The 14,137-nt window shown below is 40.1% G+C and overlaps 1 protein-coding gene across 2 annotated transcripts in view; it reads left to right on the top strand.

Annotated features, from left to right (window-relative positions):
• Nucleotides 1-14,137, top strand: part of COL4A5 (collagen type IV alpha 5 chain) — a 74,353-nt gene that overhangs the window by 21,902 nt on the left and 38,314 nt on the right. For both annotated transcript variants that reach the window (XM_064713326.1, XM_064713323.1), the window contains exons 3-15: nt 4,348-4,437; nt 5,690-5,734; nt 6,469-6,513; nt 6,622-6,684; nt 7,437-7,490; nt 8,170-8,196; nt 9,394-9,474; nt 10,510-10,572; nt 11,094-11,129; nt 11,215-11,256; nt 11,363-11,455; nt 13,550-13,603; nt 13,708-13,764. In XM_064713326.1, coding sequence (XP_064569396.1) covers nt 4,348-4,437; nt 5,690-5,734; nt 6,469-6,513; nt 6,622-6,684; nt 7,437-7,490; nt 8,170-8,196; nt 9,394-9,474; nt 10,510-10,572; nt 11,094-11,129; nt 11,215-11,256; nt 11,363-11,455; nt 13,550-13,603; nt 13,708-13,764 — 750 coding nt within the window. The remainder of the gene's footprint in view (nt 1-4,347; nt 4,438-5,689; nt 5,735-6,468; nt 6,514-6,621; nt 6,685-7,436; nt 7,491-8,169; nt 8,197-9,393; nt 9,475-10,509; nt 10,573-11,093; nt 11,130-11,214; nt 11,257-11,362; nt 11,456-13,549; nt 13,604-13,707; nt 13,765-14,137) is intronic.

Here is a 14,137-nt window from a genome sequence, read left to right as displayed (position 1 = left end):
TGCAAAGATGACGATTGCTGTCACTGTCTAGATATGAACTGCACCATGGCAGTGACAAAATTCAGATAGAGCTTTCCCAACACAGTTAGCTGCCACCCAAATAAGCAGCTAGTTAAAGGCCAAACATGTATTCTTGGATCAAGCAGAGTAAAAACCATCCCCACTGCAAAAAGCATCTCTGTGTGCCACATTCAGGTGCAGCAAGCTGTTTTGGTCTGCCCAGAAGGCAGATGGCATCCTCAGGCCAAGAGATGCATGTTGACATATTGGAGCTTTCCTTCTTCCTTGCAGCTTTGACTTCCAGTCTCACTGCCTGTTCTCAGTATATCTGTACAATACTTCAAGTTTGTCAACATTATTTCTTATTGTTTTACAAGTTTTTTCTTTGAAGAAACATCAGGTGCCCAGCATTTCTTTTAGGTACAATACACTGTAGATAACCAGCTCAGTACTGTGAACCCAGCAAGTACTTGGTTCTTTCTCCAGTGTTGGGGAGCCTGGTTGGGAGTAAATTGTGTTTAAATAGTTCCCTTGTAGCTGCTGTTGTCACAGGGAATGAATGGGATGTGATCACTGCAAGGGGCAGAGGCTGCTCAAAATGCTTCTACTCAGTCTTGTAAACAGTTTGCTTGAGATACAATGGAGCTGTCTTAAAGATGTGAACTGATAACAGAGTTTGAGAAGTGTGTCTTATCAAACTACTTACTCCATCTCAGCTAGGTTCTAGGAGGGTTTCAGTGCTCCAGATGAATTTCTGACACATTTCAAGGGTGGTTTTTGACTCGCATAAACAAATGTGACCTTAAATGAACAAAAGTAATTCAAGACACTGGTCCTGGCACTATAATGTGCTGGTACAGTGTTTTACAATTGGCTCAGGTTAAACAAGGCAACTGTCCAAAATTCAAGGTAATGCTCAATGCCACACCTGCCATCCAGATAGCTCCAGACAGATGAGGTCATTCCTTGGCATTTACTTGCTTTTATTTCATTGAGTACATTCCCTATTTACATACCTAGTGAAGAATGGTATTCCCTTGATGGCAAGATTTCCAAGTCAGATTTGGTTAGCCAAACATGAACCTGGTTAATGTTCCTAGAGAATCTCAGATGCAGGTGCCCAAACCAAATGCATCCTAACTAGTCACAAATTATTTCAGGTTCCGTTTAAAGTCACTTAAAGATCAGATTTCTGTGCCCAGTGCAGTTATTGCAGGTACAACTTTGGAGAACCTTTCTGTAATTCTAAGTTGGCTTTTTTTTTCGGCACTTGTCACAGCTTTTTTTTTGTGAATTCACTGAGTAAGTAGCTGTTGTCTGGTTAATGTGGATCTAATCCAATCTGTCCTTAGAATGGATATGAAATTGGGGAATTGTGATTCATTTCCACTGCAGCCAAGGTAAACACAGCATAATCCTGAAGCATGTCAGAGGGTTTTTAAACAGTTCCTCTGAAGCTTGCAGACCATCATGTACCTATGTAAAGGAAGGATGAAAACAAAGCCTACGTTTCCTAGGTATGATGTCTTGCTAGTGGAACTTGTTGGAGCATACATGTGCACACCTCATTGTTAGTTGCCCTATAATTACAAAGCCCTCAGTATTTGATGCATTGCTGAATTCAGCAATTCAGCTTTGGGGAGCCCCCAGATCTGTCACTGAAATTCTTTAGTGCTTTATCTTCTAAATTCTTTGCTTTGGTTTGCTTAGGTTTTGAATTATTGTTTGAATCTTCCTAAATTCTTGTACTGCTACAAGAAGTCAAAGGCTGTCCTAAGGTGATTAGCTGGGTCCCTCACCATGTATCACTTAGTTATACATTTGATCTAAGTTTCCAAATCCAATACTGCTTCTTTCTGCAGTGACCTCTGAACTAGGATTGATATGTTTTGAAGAATGCAAGTCCTGTCAGAGGGGATTTCTCTGTTTGTCTTGATTAAATACTACATTTTTAACTGTGTTAAATTAGTGCTCTTGGAGTTGAGGAGGAATTTGTTGGCTAGCACTGTGGTGTGAGGCAGCCATTACTTCCCTGTTACTTATAAAGGTGGAGAACAGTATGGGTGGCGGTGGCATCACCTCTTCCATGCTGTGTGTCTTAATATTACTGTGGACATTGGTACATTAATTTAGTTTTAAGCAGCCACCCATAGTTTAGTGGTTTTGAACTCTTTAAAGTTTGCTATTTTTGTAGCAAGGGCAGGAAGAGCAAGTATGTGCCACTCTTATCAAATGTTACAGCCATGCTCTTGAATGTGTTTAGACATTAAAATGGGCTCCTCAACTACTGCTTTTCTGGTTTTTGGGGGGTTTTTTTGCTCCAGTTTTTGGGTTTTGGTTGTTTTTGTTTGTTGGTTTGTTGGGTTTTTTTTGCCATGAGTATTTCTCATCAATGTAAGTAATTATTCTGGTTTCTCTCCCCATACTGTCTGTATATACTTTATATTTATTTATAAATATGGGATTTTGGAGAACAAATTCTAGAAATATTAATTACTTGTCCATGCTTTAAAACTGCACCTATCCCTGCTTGTGTCCTATTATTAGAGTACATGGAATTCTGCCAAACTTTTCTGTATCCCTGTTTAATTGGCTATATCTTGCTGCAGCAAAGCATAATTTTAGGGTGTTTCCCAACTATATTTTTTCTTTCTGTGCCCCAAGCCACAGTCATGTTCAAGCTTGTGAGCTGATGCTTTTGCCATATTGGTGTAGCTGTTTGAGGGCAATTGAGATCAGAATCTGATTCATTGCCCATTCCTCAAGCAAATGATGGTTTATAGCTGGGGCAACTTTATTTTGCTATGGAAACAATCCTGTATTTTCAGGATTGGAAGAGGAGATCTGAGCTGACCTAAACCTCTGCTATATATGTTTTAATTTAGTAGCTTCCAGTCCGAAACAAGAGGTATCAAACCTACCTCTGTTCTTTCTGTGTAAGCACAACTGGCTACTGAGCTTTTGGATTTATAGGAAAATTCATTGCACACTAATCAGGGATTTCAATCACATTCTATCCCAAACAATGTCATGTCTTTTTTGGTATTGACTTGTTAAGTTTCCTTTCCATTTCAGTATGTTCCTGCAGTGAGCAGGCAGTTTTTTCCTGCCAAATTTGTAGCATCCAAATCTTCATAAAAATCAGTATCGTGTGGGCAGTAGGAAAAATCTGGAGGCAGAAGCAACATGTGAAAATGATTGTCACTTGTGGAATCATCTATAGGCTGTTTAAGTAGAAGATAGTTTAAAAAAAAGCCTCAAAGAGAACTGGATCAGCATAGTTTCTCTTCCCACAAAATTTGCTCACATTTCTTTAACCAATTTTTAAATCAAAAATAGGGATTATAGTGCAGCTATTTCCACTGTAATTATTTTAACTTTGATGTAAGTTCCCTTAGGATGTGTCTGATGTACTCCCTCAGCTGCCCCCAGTCATAGTCCTTCAAATAGTCTGTTTGCTTTTGGGAGTAATTTGCTGGCAATCTCCACAGGAGTTGCCCTGGCAACAGTTTCCTCATGCAAGGCTCTCCTTTTTGCTGCTCACTTTCAAAGGGGGCTTGGAAAATACTCATTTCAGTTTCAATACTACAGTTCACTAGCATCTCTTGTTGCCTCCTCTGTTCCTCTTAGCTGTTTGACTTGATGTTTCTCTTTCTTTGAAGGCCTTGGCTTCCCCATTCCATGACTGTTTGGAGTGGAGACCTTGGCATAGTTGCATTTTAGGCAACAGTTCTTCAGCCTCAGATGACACACAAGGCCAACCCTCTGCTAAAGTCTGTTCTAGCAACCATTTGTAGGTGCTACTTGCTGTAACAAAAGCGTGAAGAGTGACCAGGTTCAGATTAGGAGGCACTCTAGCCTGGCTTGCCCCTCACACATCTGACATGCCTCTTGTACACTGGTGTGTTGTTTCAGTGTGCAAACATGGTTCATGCCAGAGCTTGCTTCAAAATCTGGTTTTGCCCAATGTTTTCTTTATCTGGCACTCCCGAATTCCTCATTTTCTCTCCTTCAGGGACACACTAACCCTTTCAGATCCTGGTAACACTCCTCCACTTTTCAGACCAACTCTACAGCATTCAGAAGTACTTGTATTGGGTTTGCAGGGCAGAACACCCTATGGAAACGTGTAAACCTATGAAATCAGTTTGAGTGCTGTAATTAAAGGTAAATCTGTCTGTGTTCAGAAATTTCTTTAGTTAAGCAGGTGAGATGTTTAGTCACTGTTAGTTTGTCTGTGTGATAACTTCCTACAGAAAAGCAGAAAGATAATGTGTTCTAAATTTTTCTATAATATATTTTGTTTATGTCATATTTCACCTCCACCACCACCTATTCTTTTTGTAGGGTGAAAGAGGATTCCCAGGCTTGGAAGGACAGCCAGGTTTGCCTGGATTTCCAGGACCAGAAGGACCACCTGGTCCAAGAGGCTCAAAGGTAAGTCCCAATTCACTTGAATGGTATGAAGGTACTGGGCAGTGTTAGCTTAATTGTAGTGCTGATCTAAGCAATTCCAGAACTCCTGATTATCATTGGTTTAATAGGTAAAATCTTCAGCTGTTGGGATATAACAGTTTTTTTGGTTGATTAGTTTGGATAGTTAGCCAGTGGAAAAAGATTGCTCTGAGTTTCCTAAGCAGTTCTTCACCTGCTCAGGTTCTTGCCAGCGCTGCCTTTCACTAGGTGCTGCCCACGAGGGTCAGAGAACAGGTTTGGCAGGTGCTGTGATGCAGCTTTGTTAGTCCTTGCACTAAGGAGATCCTGGCTTGGCTGAGCTCACTGATAAGAGCAGAGTTTTGCTCTCAGCTGCCCTGGGGCTCCCACCGTGTAGGTAAACTGTTGTTTGCACCTGGTGGCATTCCTGGGATGGGATTCCTGGGCTGGGTTTGGGTGGGGTGATGCAAATGAGGGCCTCATTGAACCCATGTGCAGAGAGCTGAGGAATGCTCCTGGCTTTCCCTGGAGGGCTTCCATTTACTTCTATTTACTACTGAATTGCATCCTTACACTCACATGTGTAATTCAACAGTAAAATTCCTCTGAATATATTTACCTTTAACATACATAAGGATAGCCAGGATCTGCCATTTCTTTTATAAATGCTCACAGTATAAACCTAACAGAAGTACATAAAAAAGAAGCAAAGGAAAAAATAGGCAGGTGATAAGAAAAAAATAGAGGAGGTCTACACTGAAAGAGAAGGTTAATTAGATACAACAAGAGTGAAACAGCCCAGAGGTCTTGGACTAGAAACTTTGCTACACTTTTATTCCTTTAACGCATTTTCTTAAGATTTCGATGCAAAGTTCTGCATTGTGATTCTGTGATGATCACGATGCAAGGCAATACTGGTACGGTCCAACCCGTGTTGAATCGTGGCCGCCCTGCTCTGCCCACAAGGGGCCGCTGGAGGATGCTCCATGGCAGGGCTGACCCTCAGTGTCAGGGACCTGGCAGCACCGTGGCCTCTAGGAAAACTTTCCTCTAAGGCATGGTTAGTCAGCTGGAACAAATACTTTAAGTTAAAATAATTTTGAGCCCTTTGACTCAGGAAATGACAACTACTATAACTTTTAGCCCACTTACTGTGAACATGTAGGAGAAAGTTAAGGCTTACTGATTAATTTGATAGAAACACAAACTGCAGCTTGAATGTGGGATCTTGTTTGTTTCTGTTGTTGTCTTTTAGGGTGATGATGGTCTTCCAGGGCCTATTGGACCCAAAGGAATCAGAGTGAGTATGGATGCGGTGTTAGGGTGGTATGGAATAGTGGATAAGACTGACAGGCATTTGTGTGGGTCCCAACAGAAGTGGTGATTGACAAGAAAAAAATTTACTTAAATCTGAAGAGTAATCTACCCACCAGAAGAGATTGTACTGCTTTTTATAATTAATACAAGATTGCATGAACAGTACTATCTTACATATTGTTTGTATTTCATGAACTGTTTAGGGAGAGCAGCCCCAATGCTCATCTGATCTGTTCTGCAATACAGAACCTAAGCAAGTGCCAGTACTTTTGTTTCAGTGTATTCTGAAGTAGAGGCAGTATGTCTGTGGTCCATACAGGAAAGGTGGACTTGTCTGGAAGTCCTTTAGATTTTGTGCCTTTGCTTCTTCTGTCAGACACGTCAGCTGGTAATAATTGATACATCTGACTTCATTGGGCTACATCCATTTTTTACACCACGAATGTTTATTTATTTTCTCTTCGTGTCTATAATCTATTACTTCAGTAATTTTGCATTGTCTCTTCTATGTTTTTGTGGCTATTTCTCTGAAAGATTGGTAAGAACTTTGAATGCCATGTCAGCGTGGCTTTTTTTTTTTTGTAGAGGTGATTTGGATGTTTGTCTGTCTTTACTTCTATCTGCACAAATAAATTATATTTAATGACATCTTGGTAAATCCTTTTGCACACCCATTCATACTGTACTATTTCAAACACATGGTTAATTTCCTTCTAGGGACCGCCAGGGCTTCCCGGCTTTCCAGGAACACCAGGACTTCCTGTGAGTAGCAATGGGCTCTGTAGATACAAATCTGTTCCCTTTTGTCTTTCAAGCCCAGAAAAGCATTCTGCACACTCTTAACTCTTCTTTCCCTTTTCTACTTTAAAGGGATTGCCAGGACAAGATGGGCCACCAGGACCTCAGGGTATCCCAGGGTGCAATGGAACAAAGGTGGAATTCCTTAAAAAATCTTAATGCAACAATAATATAGTAAAATGTTCTTGTTCTCCTGGCTGTACCCAATGATTTTAGACTGTTGTGTGCAACAGTACTTGCTGTTACTGAGTTGTGAAGGTAATTCCAAGATAATTCATTGAGAGTAGGGGTCATGGTCTGGTACTTAAAGCACAAGATTTGCCAGAAATTGCCAACACCAAGACGCCACACTGTCTGCTCTGCAGCCATTGTAGTTAAACTCCATGTTCTAATCCTCACTTGTATAAGTTGCAGTTGAGAGGTGTCTGATAATTACCTCAGATTGCTGTGTCTCATCTTTGTAGTAGACTCATGCTGCCAAGAAAAACTCATTGCTTTACAGAGAGACTTTTTAATTACTAATTTTTAATATTATATTGAAAATACTGATTCAGTGTCTATGGTGGAGGGAAACATTTCATTCTGATGTGCTACTTAGCTTCATGTTGGGATTTTCCCAGAGGAGGAGTTGATTTTCTGTAGCATTCTGTGAGTTTTCCATCTCTGTAGTGTAGTGCTTTGCCTGGAAGTGTGCAGAAACACCTGACTGTGGAAATTTGTTTCCATCAGTTGTGTGAATTAACTACGTGATTATTCTATCTTATTCCAATACAATTTTCTATTCTGGAGTCATAAGCTAACAAACTAGACTTTTGAATCAAAATTTGTTTATCTGTTTTTGTTATGTTTTGGTTTGGTGTTGGCTAATCATTTTCTTCATCCCTAAGGGAGAGCGTGGATTCCCAGGCAGTCCAGGTTTTCCTGGTTTACAAGGGCCTCCTGTAAGTACAAGATTTCCCAATCTTGTAATCCACTGAAAGACTTCTACTGTGAAAAATAAGATAAATATCAGCCTGTATTTGCTGTTTTTCTTTTAATAGATAGAATTTTATTTTTAATATTTAATCAGAGCATTTTAAATGTCCAATGAAAATGAGTTTTTCTGCTGCATGCTGTGGTAAAGCCTAAAAACCACTTTGAATTCTCACATGCTGAGATGCTTTACCACCTGCAGAAAAATACAAATACATGCATATGTGTCAGAGAAGAAGATCTTGTATATCTGAAGAGTATTACTGGTGATTAATAGGTCAGCAAAAAGATACAGGATAGGGTGTTTTATATATGAAGCACAAGGATACAGCCAAGTGACTGTCAGAACCAAAGTACAAACAGATGTAGTAGACAGGATGGATAATAGGAGGCAACCTAGAAACAAATTGCTAAGAAAGGAAAATATAATCCTTCTAATGCTCAACATTCTCTATGAAAGTTCTCTAATTTCTCCATTTGATTCTGAAGTTCATTAAAATTTTATTTTCCCCTTTTCCATATATTGTTATAAGTTTCTGTCTTTAATGTTTGCCTCATGGTGTAGATCTGATTAGTGATTTGCAAGCAACATACCATTGATTTATTTCTATTGATCTTAATTTTTTTTTGTGTTTCTTTTAAACAAAGGGACCCCCTGGGCTGCCAGGTATGAAGGTGAGTGTGCTGTACTCTCACATCCATCACATAAGGTACTTACCAGACATGGGTGTGCAGTGGCATCTGCCATGAGTTACCTCCTTGTTTCCTGCAAGACTGTGTGCACCCACTGGAACCTGGAGGGACATTCCTGGTGTTTCCAGGCCACTCCAGTGCAGCTAACTGGAAATTCTGCAGTGGCTTTGTTTGGGTCAGTAGCTCAAGAAGTAGCAGAGTTTTCCTGAAGCTGTTTCCTTGGGCCTGTGAAGGGTCAGTGTTGAGGCATCAAGTTAACAGAATGCCTACTAACACCCAAATGCACCGTAACTCTGTCTGTGCACACTCAAAACACTCCTAAAGATTAAACAATAGTGACCTAAAATACCCAGTAACAAGAAGAGTACAACATCTTTTTGTTCTTTTGAAAATATCTATTTGTATTCTACATGTTACATAGGTGGCGTTTTCTCCTAATTTAGAGTCTCTTGATCTGATGTTGAACATTTTATTTTTTGAGTTTTGTTGTACCTTTGACCAATCAAGCATGGGCCAAAGCATCAGTTTTGGATGCTTTTCCTCCTATTTAGGAGGAAACTTAACCCACAGAATTACACTGTTAGACATGTTCTGGGAGGACAGCATAACACTGGTACTGGAAAATTTGGACTATAAAGCTGAATTATCTTTCTTAGCTCCTTTTCCCAGTTGTTTTCAAGATATTAAAGGACAATCTCATCAGAACATATACTTTCAAAACAAAGATATTCCCTGAAATCAATAAGAAACTACTTCAATATGGACCACAAAGCATAATTGTTGTAACAGCACACTCAGCACTAATCTCACGGACTGGGACATTGGGAAAAGCTGAATGAGCCTTTTTTCTGTTGTGTCCTGTCCACTGCTTTCACATGAAGCTGGAATGTTTCTTTTGTGAAGAACTGGTGTTTCAATCCCCTGATCTATTGGAATTTAAATCAATGCTGCTATCTTTGTACAAATTAAATCTTTTAATAGTTGTTAGTTTAACTGTTTAGAGTCTTCATCTCTCCTAAACAGAACTATTCTTGGAGAATCTAGTGCTTATATGAAAGTTTACTGCTAGAGTGTAGCATAGCTTAGAGTCTTAGGGGCCACTGTGTGCCCTTTGGAGCCAAAATGGTTGTAAGGAATTGTAAAATGTATTGTTAATAAAGTCAACTGTATTTTTTCTAGGGTGAAGCAGGTGAAATAATTACATCCTTGCTGCCAGGACAGAAAGGTGACCCAGGATTTCCAGGTCTTCCAGGGATACCTGTAAGTCGCATAAAGTGTTATTAAGCTGTGTTCTGCCAAAAAGATAACATGAAGAGTACTCTTATTACAGGAAAATTACCAACTTGATGCTTGGGGATTTGTATGTATTCTTGGAGGTGCAGGGCTCACATGTAATGTACCTCTGATTTATGGCTTGAGGGAAAGTGTGTGATTCCATATTGCTCTTAATAGGGTGACCCACAGAAGCCAGAAAGGTCCCCTGGTCAGGAAGGTGGTATCTAGCAGACAGCAGTACTCAGTTACTGATTTGCTTCTCTGCTTTTCCTGCCTCTTCCCCCTTCCTAGACATTCTTTGTATCATTTCTGGAGTTCCCTTCCCTTCTTTACCCTGAATCGGTCCCATCTGGCTTTCTGGCTGTAGCTGCTGTTTTGGATGGTGGGAAGGAGAGGGTAATGCCTCAGCTGTTCTCCTCATGTTGCACCTCCTGAGCAGTGTTTCTGCTCTCCCAGCAGTGCTCTGTGAAAACAGCTAGTGACTCCAGGCCCTGTGCTTCCCCACTGAGCCATTCATTGCTTTAGTGCAAGAACAAGGGGAGCTGAAAATGAGTCTATCAGTCTGAGCTGGGCAGGAGCCAGGCCCCCATTTCCTGGGACAGAGAGGCAAGCCCCACGCCATTCTGTGACCAGACTGAGCCTGTTAGCATTTCTGCTCCTCTGATCTGTGCTTCCCTATTGTCTCTTTCTGGCTGGGAGGAATCACAAATACAAAGTGTTTTGTTGTTCTCTCTCAGTGCATGAAGAGAAAGAAAGTGCAAAAGTAGTTCAAAACAAACCAAAAAGCATTCCCTTATCCGAGCCAAAGAGATGCATTGATGTTAAGTGCAGAACTCTCCTAACATGATGTACACTCATTTAGGCCTTTCCCCAAGGAGAGATTGGTAGGTTAGTGGTCAGCAACATTGATTTGTTATGTATGGGATGCCAGCTGTTGGGGTTATTTGAACTTAAAGCTCTCACTGGGGTTTTTTTTCATAAAAAATGTGCCTCTCATGGCCTCTTCCCCTTCCTCAACAGGGCCCCCCTGGCTCCATGGGAATACCAGGTCCAGTTGGCCCTCCAGGGCCCCCAGGTTTGACGGTAAGCTTCTTTAACCTGTTGTTCATTAAGCCTTAAATGGGACAGTTACTGTTTCATTTCAGGTTCTCAGAGGCAGTCAGTAAAGTGCAGAGATCATGGTAGTCAGGACTTGGTGAGGACAGCAGCAAGCATGCATTCAGTTCAGCCTGGAGCTCTTACTGTGCACCTTTAAATAACACACTTCTGAAACAGCCTGTTCCCAGAGATCTCTCTGCTTTAAGTTGTGCTGAATCATTGTGCAGGCTTCTTAATGTAAAACATGAGACAAGATTTAGCGTATTTAGACTATGATGTTTTAATACCTGGCTGTTTAATTTCATTTTATGGTCTCACTTAAGGGAAGTTTCTTACATATTTGTGATGTTGAATAGCATGAGTTTTCAAAGGCACACAAGGTGCCTTGTCAGCATGGAGATAATTCACAGGAATCCAAGCCACGACATTGTTGGGTTTTTTTTTTTTCTACAGGGTTTTGTAAAGTGCTTTTAAGTGACTTGGTTTTTTGTTTCCTTTTTCAATAGGGACCTCCTGGTCCACCAGGGCTGCCAGGACCCAAGGTACTGTCTTTGTCATATTGATGGACTGTTTTCTTTCTCTTTTTGTTTGTGACTTCTAAGGGCTGATGAGTTATACTTTTTGCAGGGTAATATGGGTTTGAATTTCCAAGGACCCAAAGGTGAAAAAGTGAGTAGGTGATCATAATGATGTTTTTACTTATTACTTCGAAATACTTGTGCTTGCCATTTTTGCTTGTATTGCCTGTAATAAGCTGCATCTTCCTACGCCTTAGGGTGAACAAGGTCTTCAGGGACCTCCAGGGCCACCAGGACAAATTGGAGAACAGAAAAGACCCAATGACATTGAATTTCAGAAAGGAGATCAGGTGAGTGGGACACTACAACCATCTGTGGTGAGCATATGATCAATCTGCAGCCTCTGTTGGTTTGGCTCATATATGCTCACATCCTGCTTATTGCAGAGGTTCTATTTTTCCTCAGAGTACTGAATATTCCAGGCCTGAGTACTTTTTCTTTAATAGAAATCATGCCAGTCACATTAGTTTTTACTTCTCTTAGTAAAATAACTATTCTAAAACTCTATAAAAGCAGTTCACAGTAACATTAAAAGCAGTTAAAATACTCCCATTCTTTGGAACACCCAGAATTGCAATTTTCAAAGCAGTCTGGGGATTCAGATTCCTACTAATTAACCAGCTGTGTCATCCATTGTGAAGAAGTCTTTCAAAAATTTTAATTCAATTTCTTCTTTTTTTGTTAGTGATGCCCCAAGATCTTTATTCCCTGTGATCTGAATAAAGTGCTTTCCCTGTTTCTGGCATCTCAAAAGTAAATATCAATCATATTTTTGCAAGTAAGCTCAAAATACTGGTTTGATTTGTATAGATCCCTCTCTGCCCAAAATGTCAGAAGGTCATTGGGAGAGTTAGCATTTTTAAAGTTATTACACTTTTTTGGTCTTTCTTTTTCACTGGGGAGCATTCTGCAGTGCTGTTTAATTCTGGATGCCATAGACAGTCTGAGCAAAACCAGCAGGGTCATGGGGGCCTGGATGTCCCATTTTCCTTCAAGTTTTTGTGATGTTCTCAAATACCACCCAATGGAAGGGCAGTAGAAGAGTTGAGGTAGATACTTTGAGGAAAGTGTTGAGTGATCATTTTTGTGCTCTGACTGTTTTGCAAATGTCACTGTAGTAACTGAACTTTATTAGTTTCTTCCATTGGTGTTTGGGTCAATTCCTTCCTTTTCATCTTCTTATCTTGGGAGATGTCAGAGAAGAAAGCTTTGGGATGCAGCAGTATTTTATTTGAGCAGGGTGTAGGGCAGTTCTGCCTTTCATCTTGATCAAAACCATTTGTTACTTTTCCTTTCAGAAGAGCATTAAGCACCACTGTGTGCTGCTGTACGCTTGCAGTGCACAGTCATCCTAGGAAGGTCTCTGGTTTTGTCTGTAACTGGTCATAGGACAGAGAGTAAAGAGCAGCATTGTGTGTCTTTATAATTCTAAGAAAACACAAAGTAACATTTTGACCACACTGTTGAAGCAAAAATTAATCTGATTTTTTTGGGGTCAGAGTAATTTGCTTCTGTCATTAGGGACCCCTGAAGGACTAATTATACTGGCACTAATTTATGTAAATGCACAAAGTAAAAGCATTCTACCTACATTCCTTTTAAAGCAGTAAGAATTATAAACATTCTAAATGCATTGCCTTTGACCAACATTTATAATGATTTCCAAGTTTGCAAATTGGTTTTTATTTCAGCAAAATTTATGCTTGGTAGTGCACAATCAGTAAAAAATGTCAACATTGCAGTTATTTTTTCGTGAAATGCATGTGGAATTTTTATATGTGCCTTCACCTATGGTCTCTGACTAAAATCAAGTGTGTAGATGGGCTTGAGTCTGGGATGGCTCCAAGAAAATAATGGAAAATGCTCAGAAACTTTTTGTGGATTTTGTAACCTGTAATTGTTCTTCAGGTTAATGGTGAAAAGATGCAATAAGACAAAATAGAAATGAGAACTTGTTAACACAATGATCCTGTGATACTTTTCTGACAAACACACTTTGATCCTGATGGCCTCTCAATTTCAGCAATTACCAGTCATCTAATGACTGTTGCTCCTATAATTTCAGCAGGATTTGGCATTTGTTTTTTCTTTCTTCCTTTTTTCCTTTCTTCTCTTTACTATTGGATAGCACCTGCAGGCCACCAAGCCAGCTGCAAGAGGCAGCTGTGTTTTTAATGGAGTGAATCATCTAAATAAACAGGATGAGCAGTTAATAAAATTTATAGATTCACTTGAAATTCCACCCAAAGAAAGAATAAATGTGATCCTTTATAACTTGGAATCTAAATGACAGCAAAAATATTCTATTTAAGAAAAAAAGTCAACTAAGCTGCTAGGGAGTGATGGAAGCTTTAATTCTCTTTTTCTCTGCCCATGCTTGACAGGGTATTCCAGGTGATCCAGGCCCACCAGGATTTCCTGGGCCTCCAGGCCCTCCTGTGAGTAGAACTCTTAGTTCTATTTTCTTGCATCTGTAACAGAACTGTAAGTTTATTCTGCTCTGGCTTGTGGGCTCAGTTTAAGATGACGTTTGTGTGTCCAGGGTCTTCCCGGTGGTGTGAAAGGTGAAAAAGGTGAGCAAGGAGAACCAGGCAAAAGAGTAAGTAGTCTGTTTAACCAAACATTTATCTTTCCATTCAGTGTTATCTTTGACAATTAAGCAAATGTTGAATTCAGGTGGGGCCATCAGCTTATGGGTAAGAGACTTTTTTTTCTCCTTGTAACCTGGCAACTCGCAGATGACACACAGGGGTCATGACAGTGCTTCTAGCTGTGACTCTCTCTGTTTTCTGATAGAGTTATCTGCATGTAGATCTTAGTTTAGGGGGCAGGAGAAAATAGTTTAAATTATGTTATCTGGATAGTATGTGAAAACCTTCAAAGTTGCTGGACTGCTTGTCTGAAGCAGCAGTTTTCTGTTGCCTTTTAGAAAGGGTCTTCATTCAGTTTGCCCTGTACTGGGTTGCCAAGCA

This window comes from Zonotrichia leucophrys, chromosome 4A (genome assembly GCF_028769735.1).
Source record: "Zonotrichia leucophrys gambelii isolate GWCS_2022_RI chromosome 4A, RI_Zleu_2.0, whole genome shotgun sequence".
Lineage (NCBI taxonomy): Eukaryota > Metazoa > Chordata > Aves > Passeriformes > Passerellidae > Zonotrichia > Zonotrichia leucophrys.
This window is presented reverse-complemented; position numbering and strand designations above follow the sequence as displayed.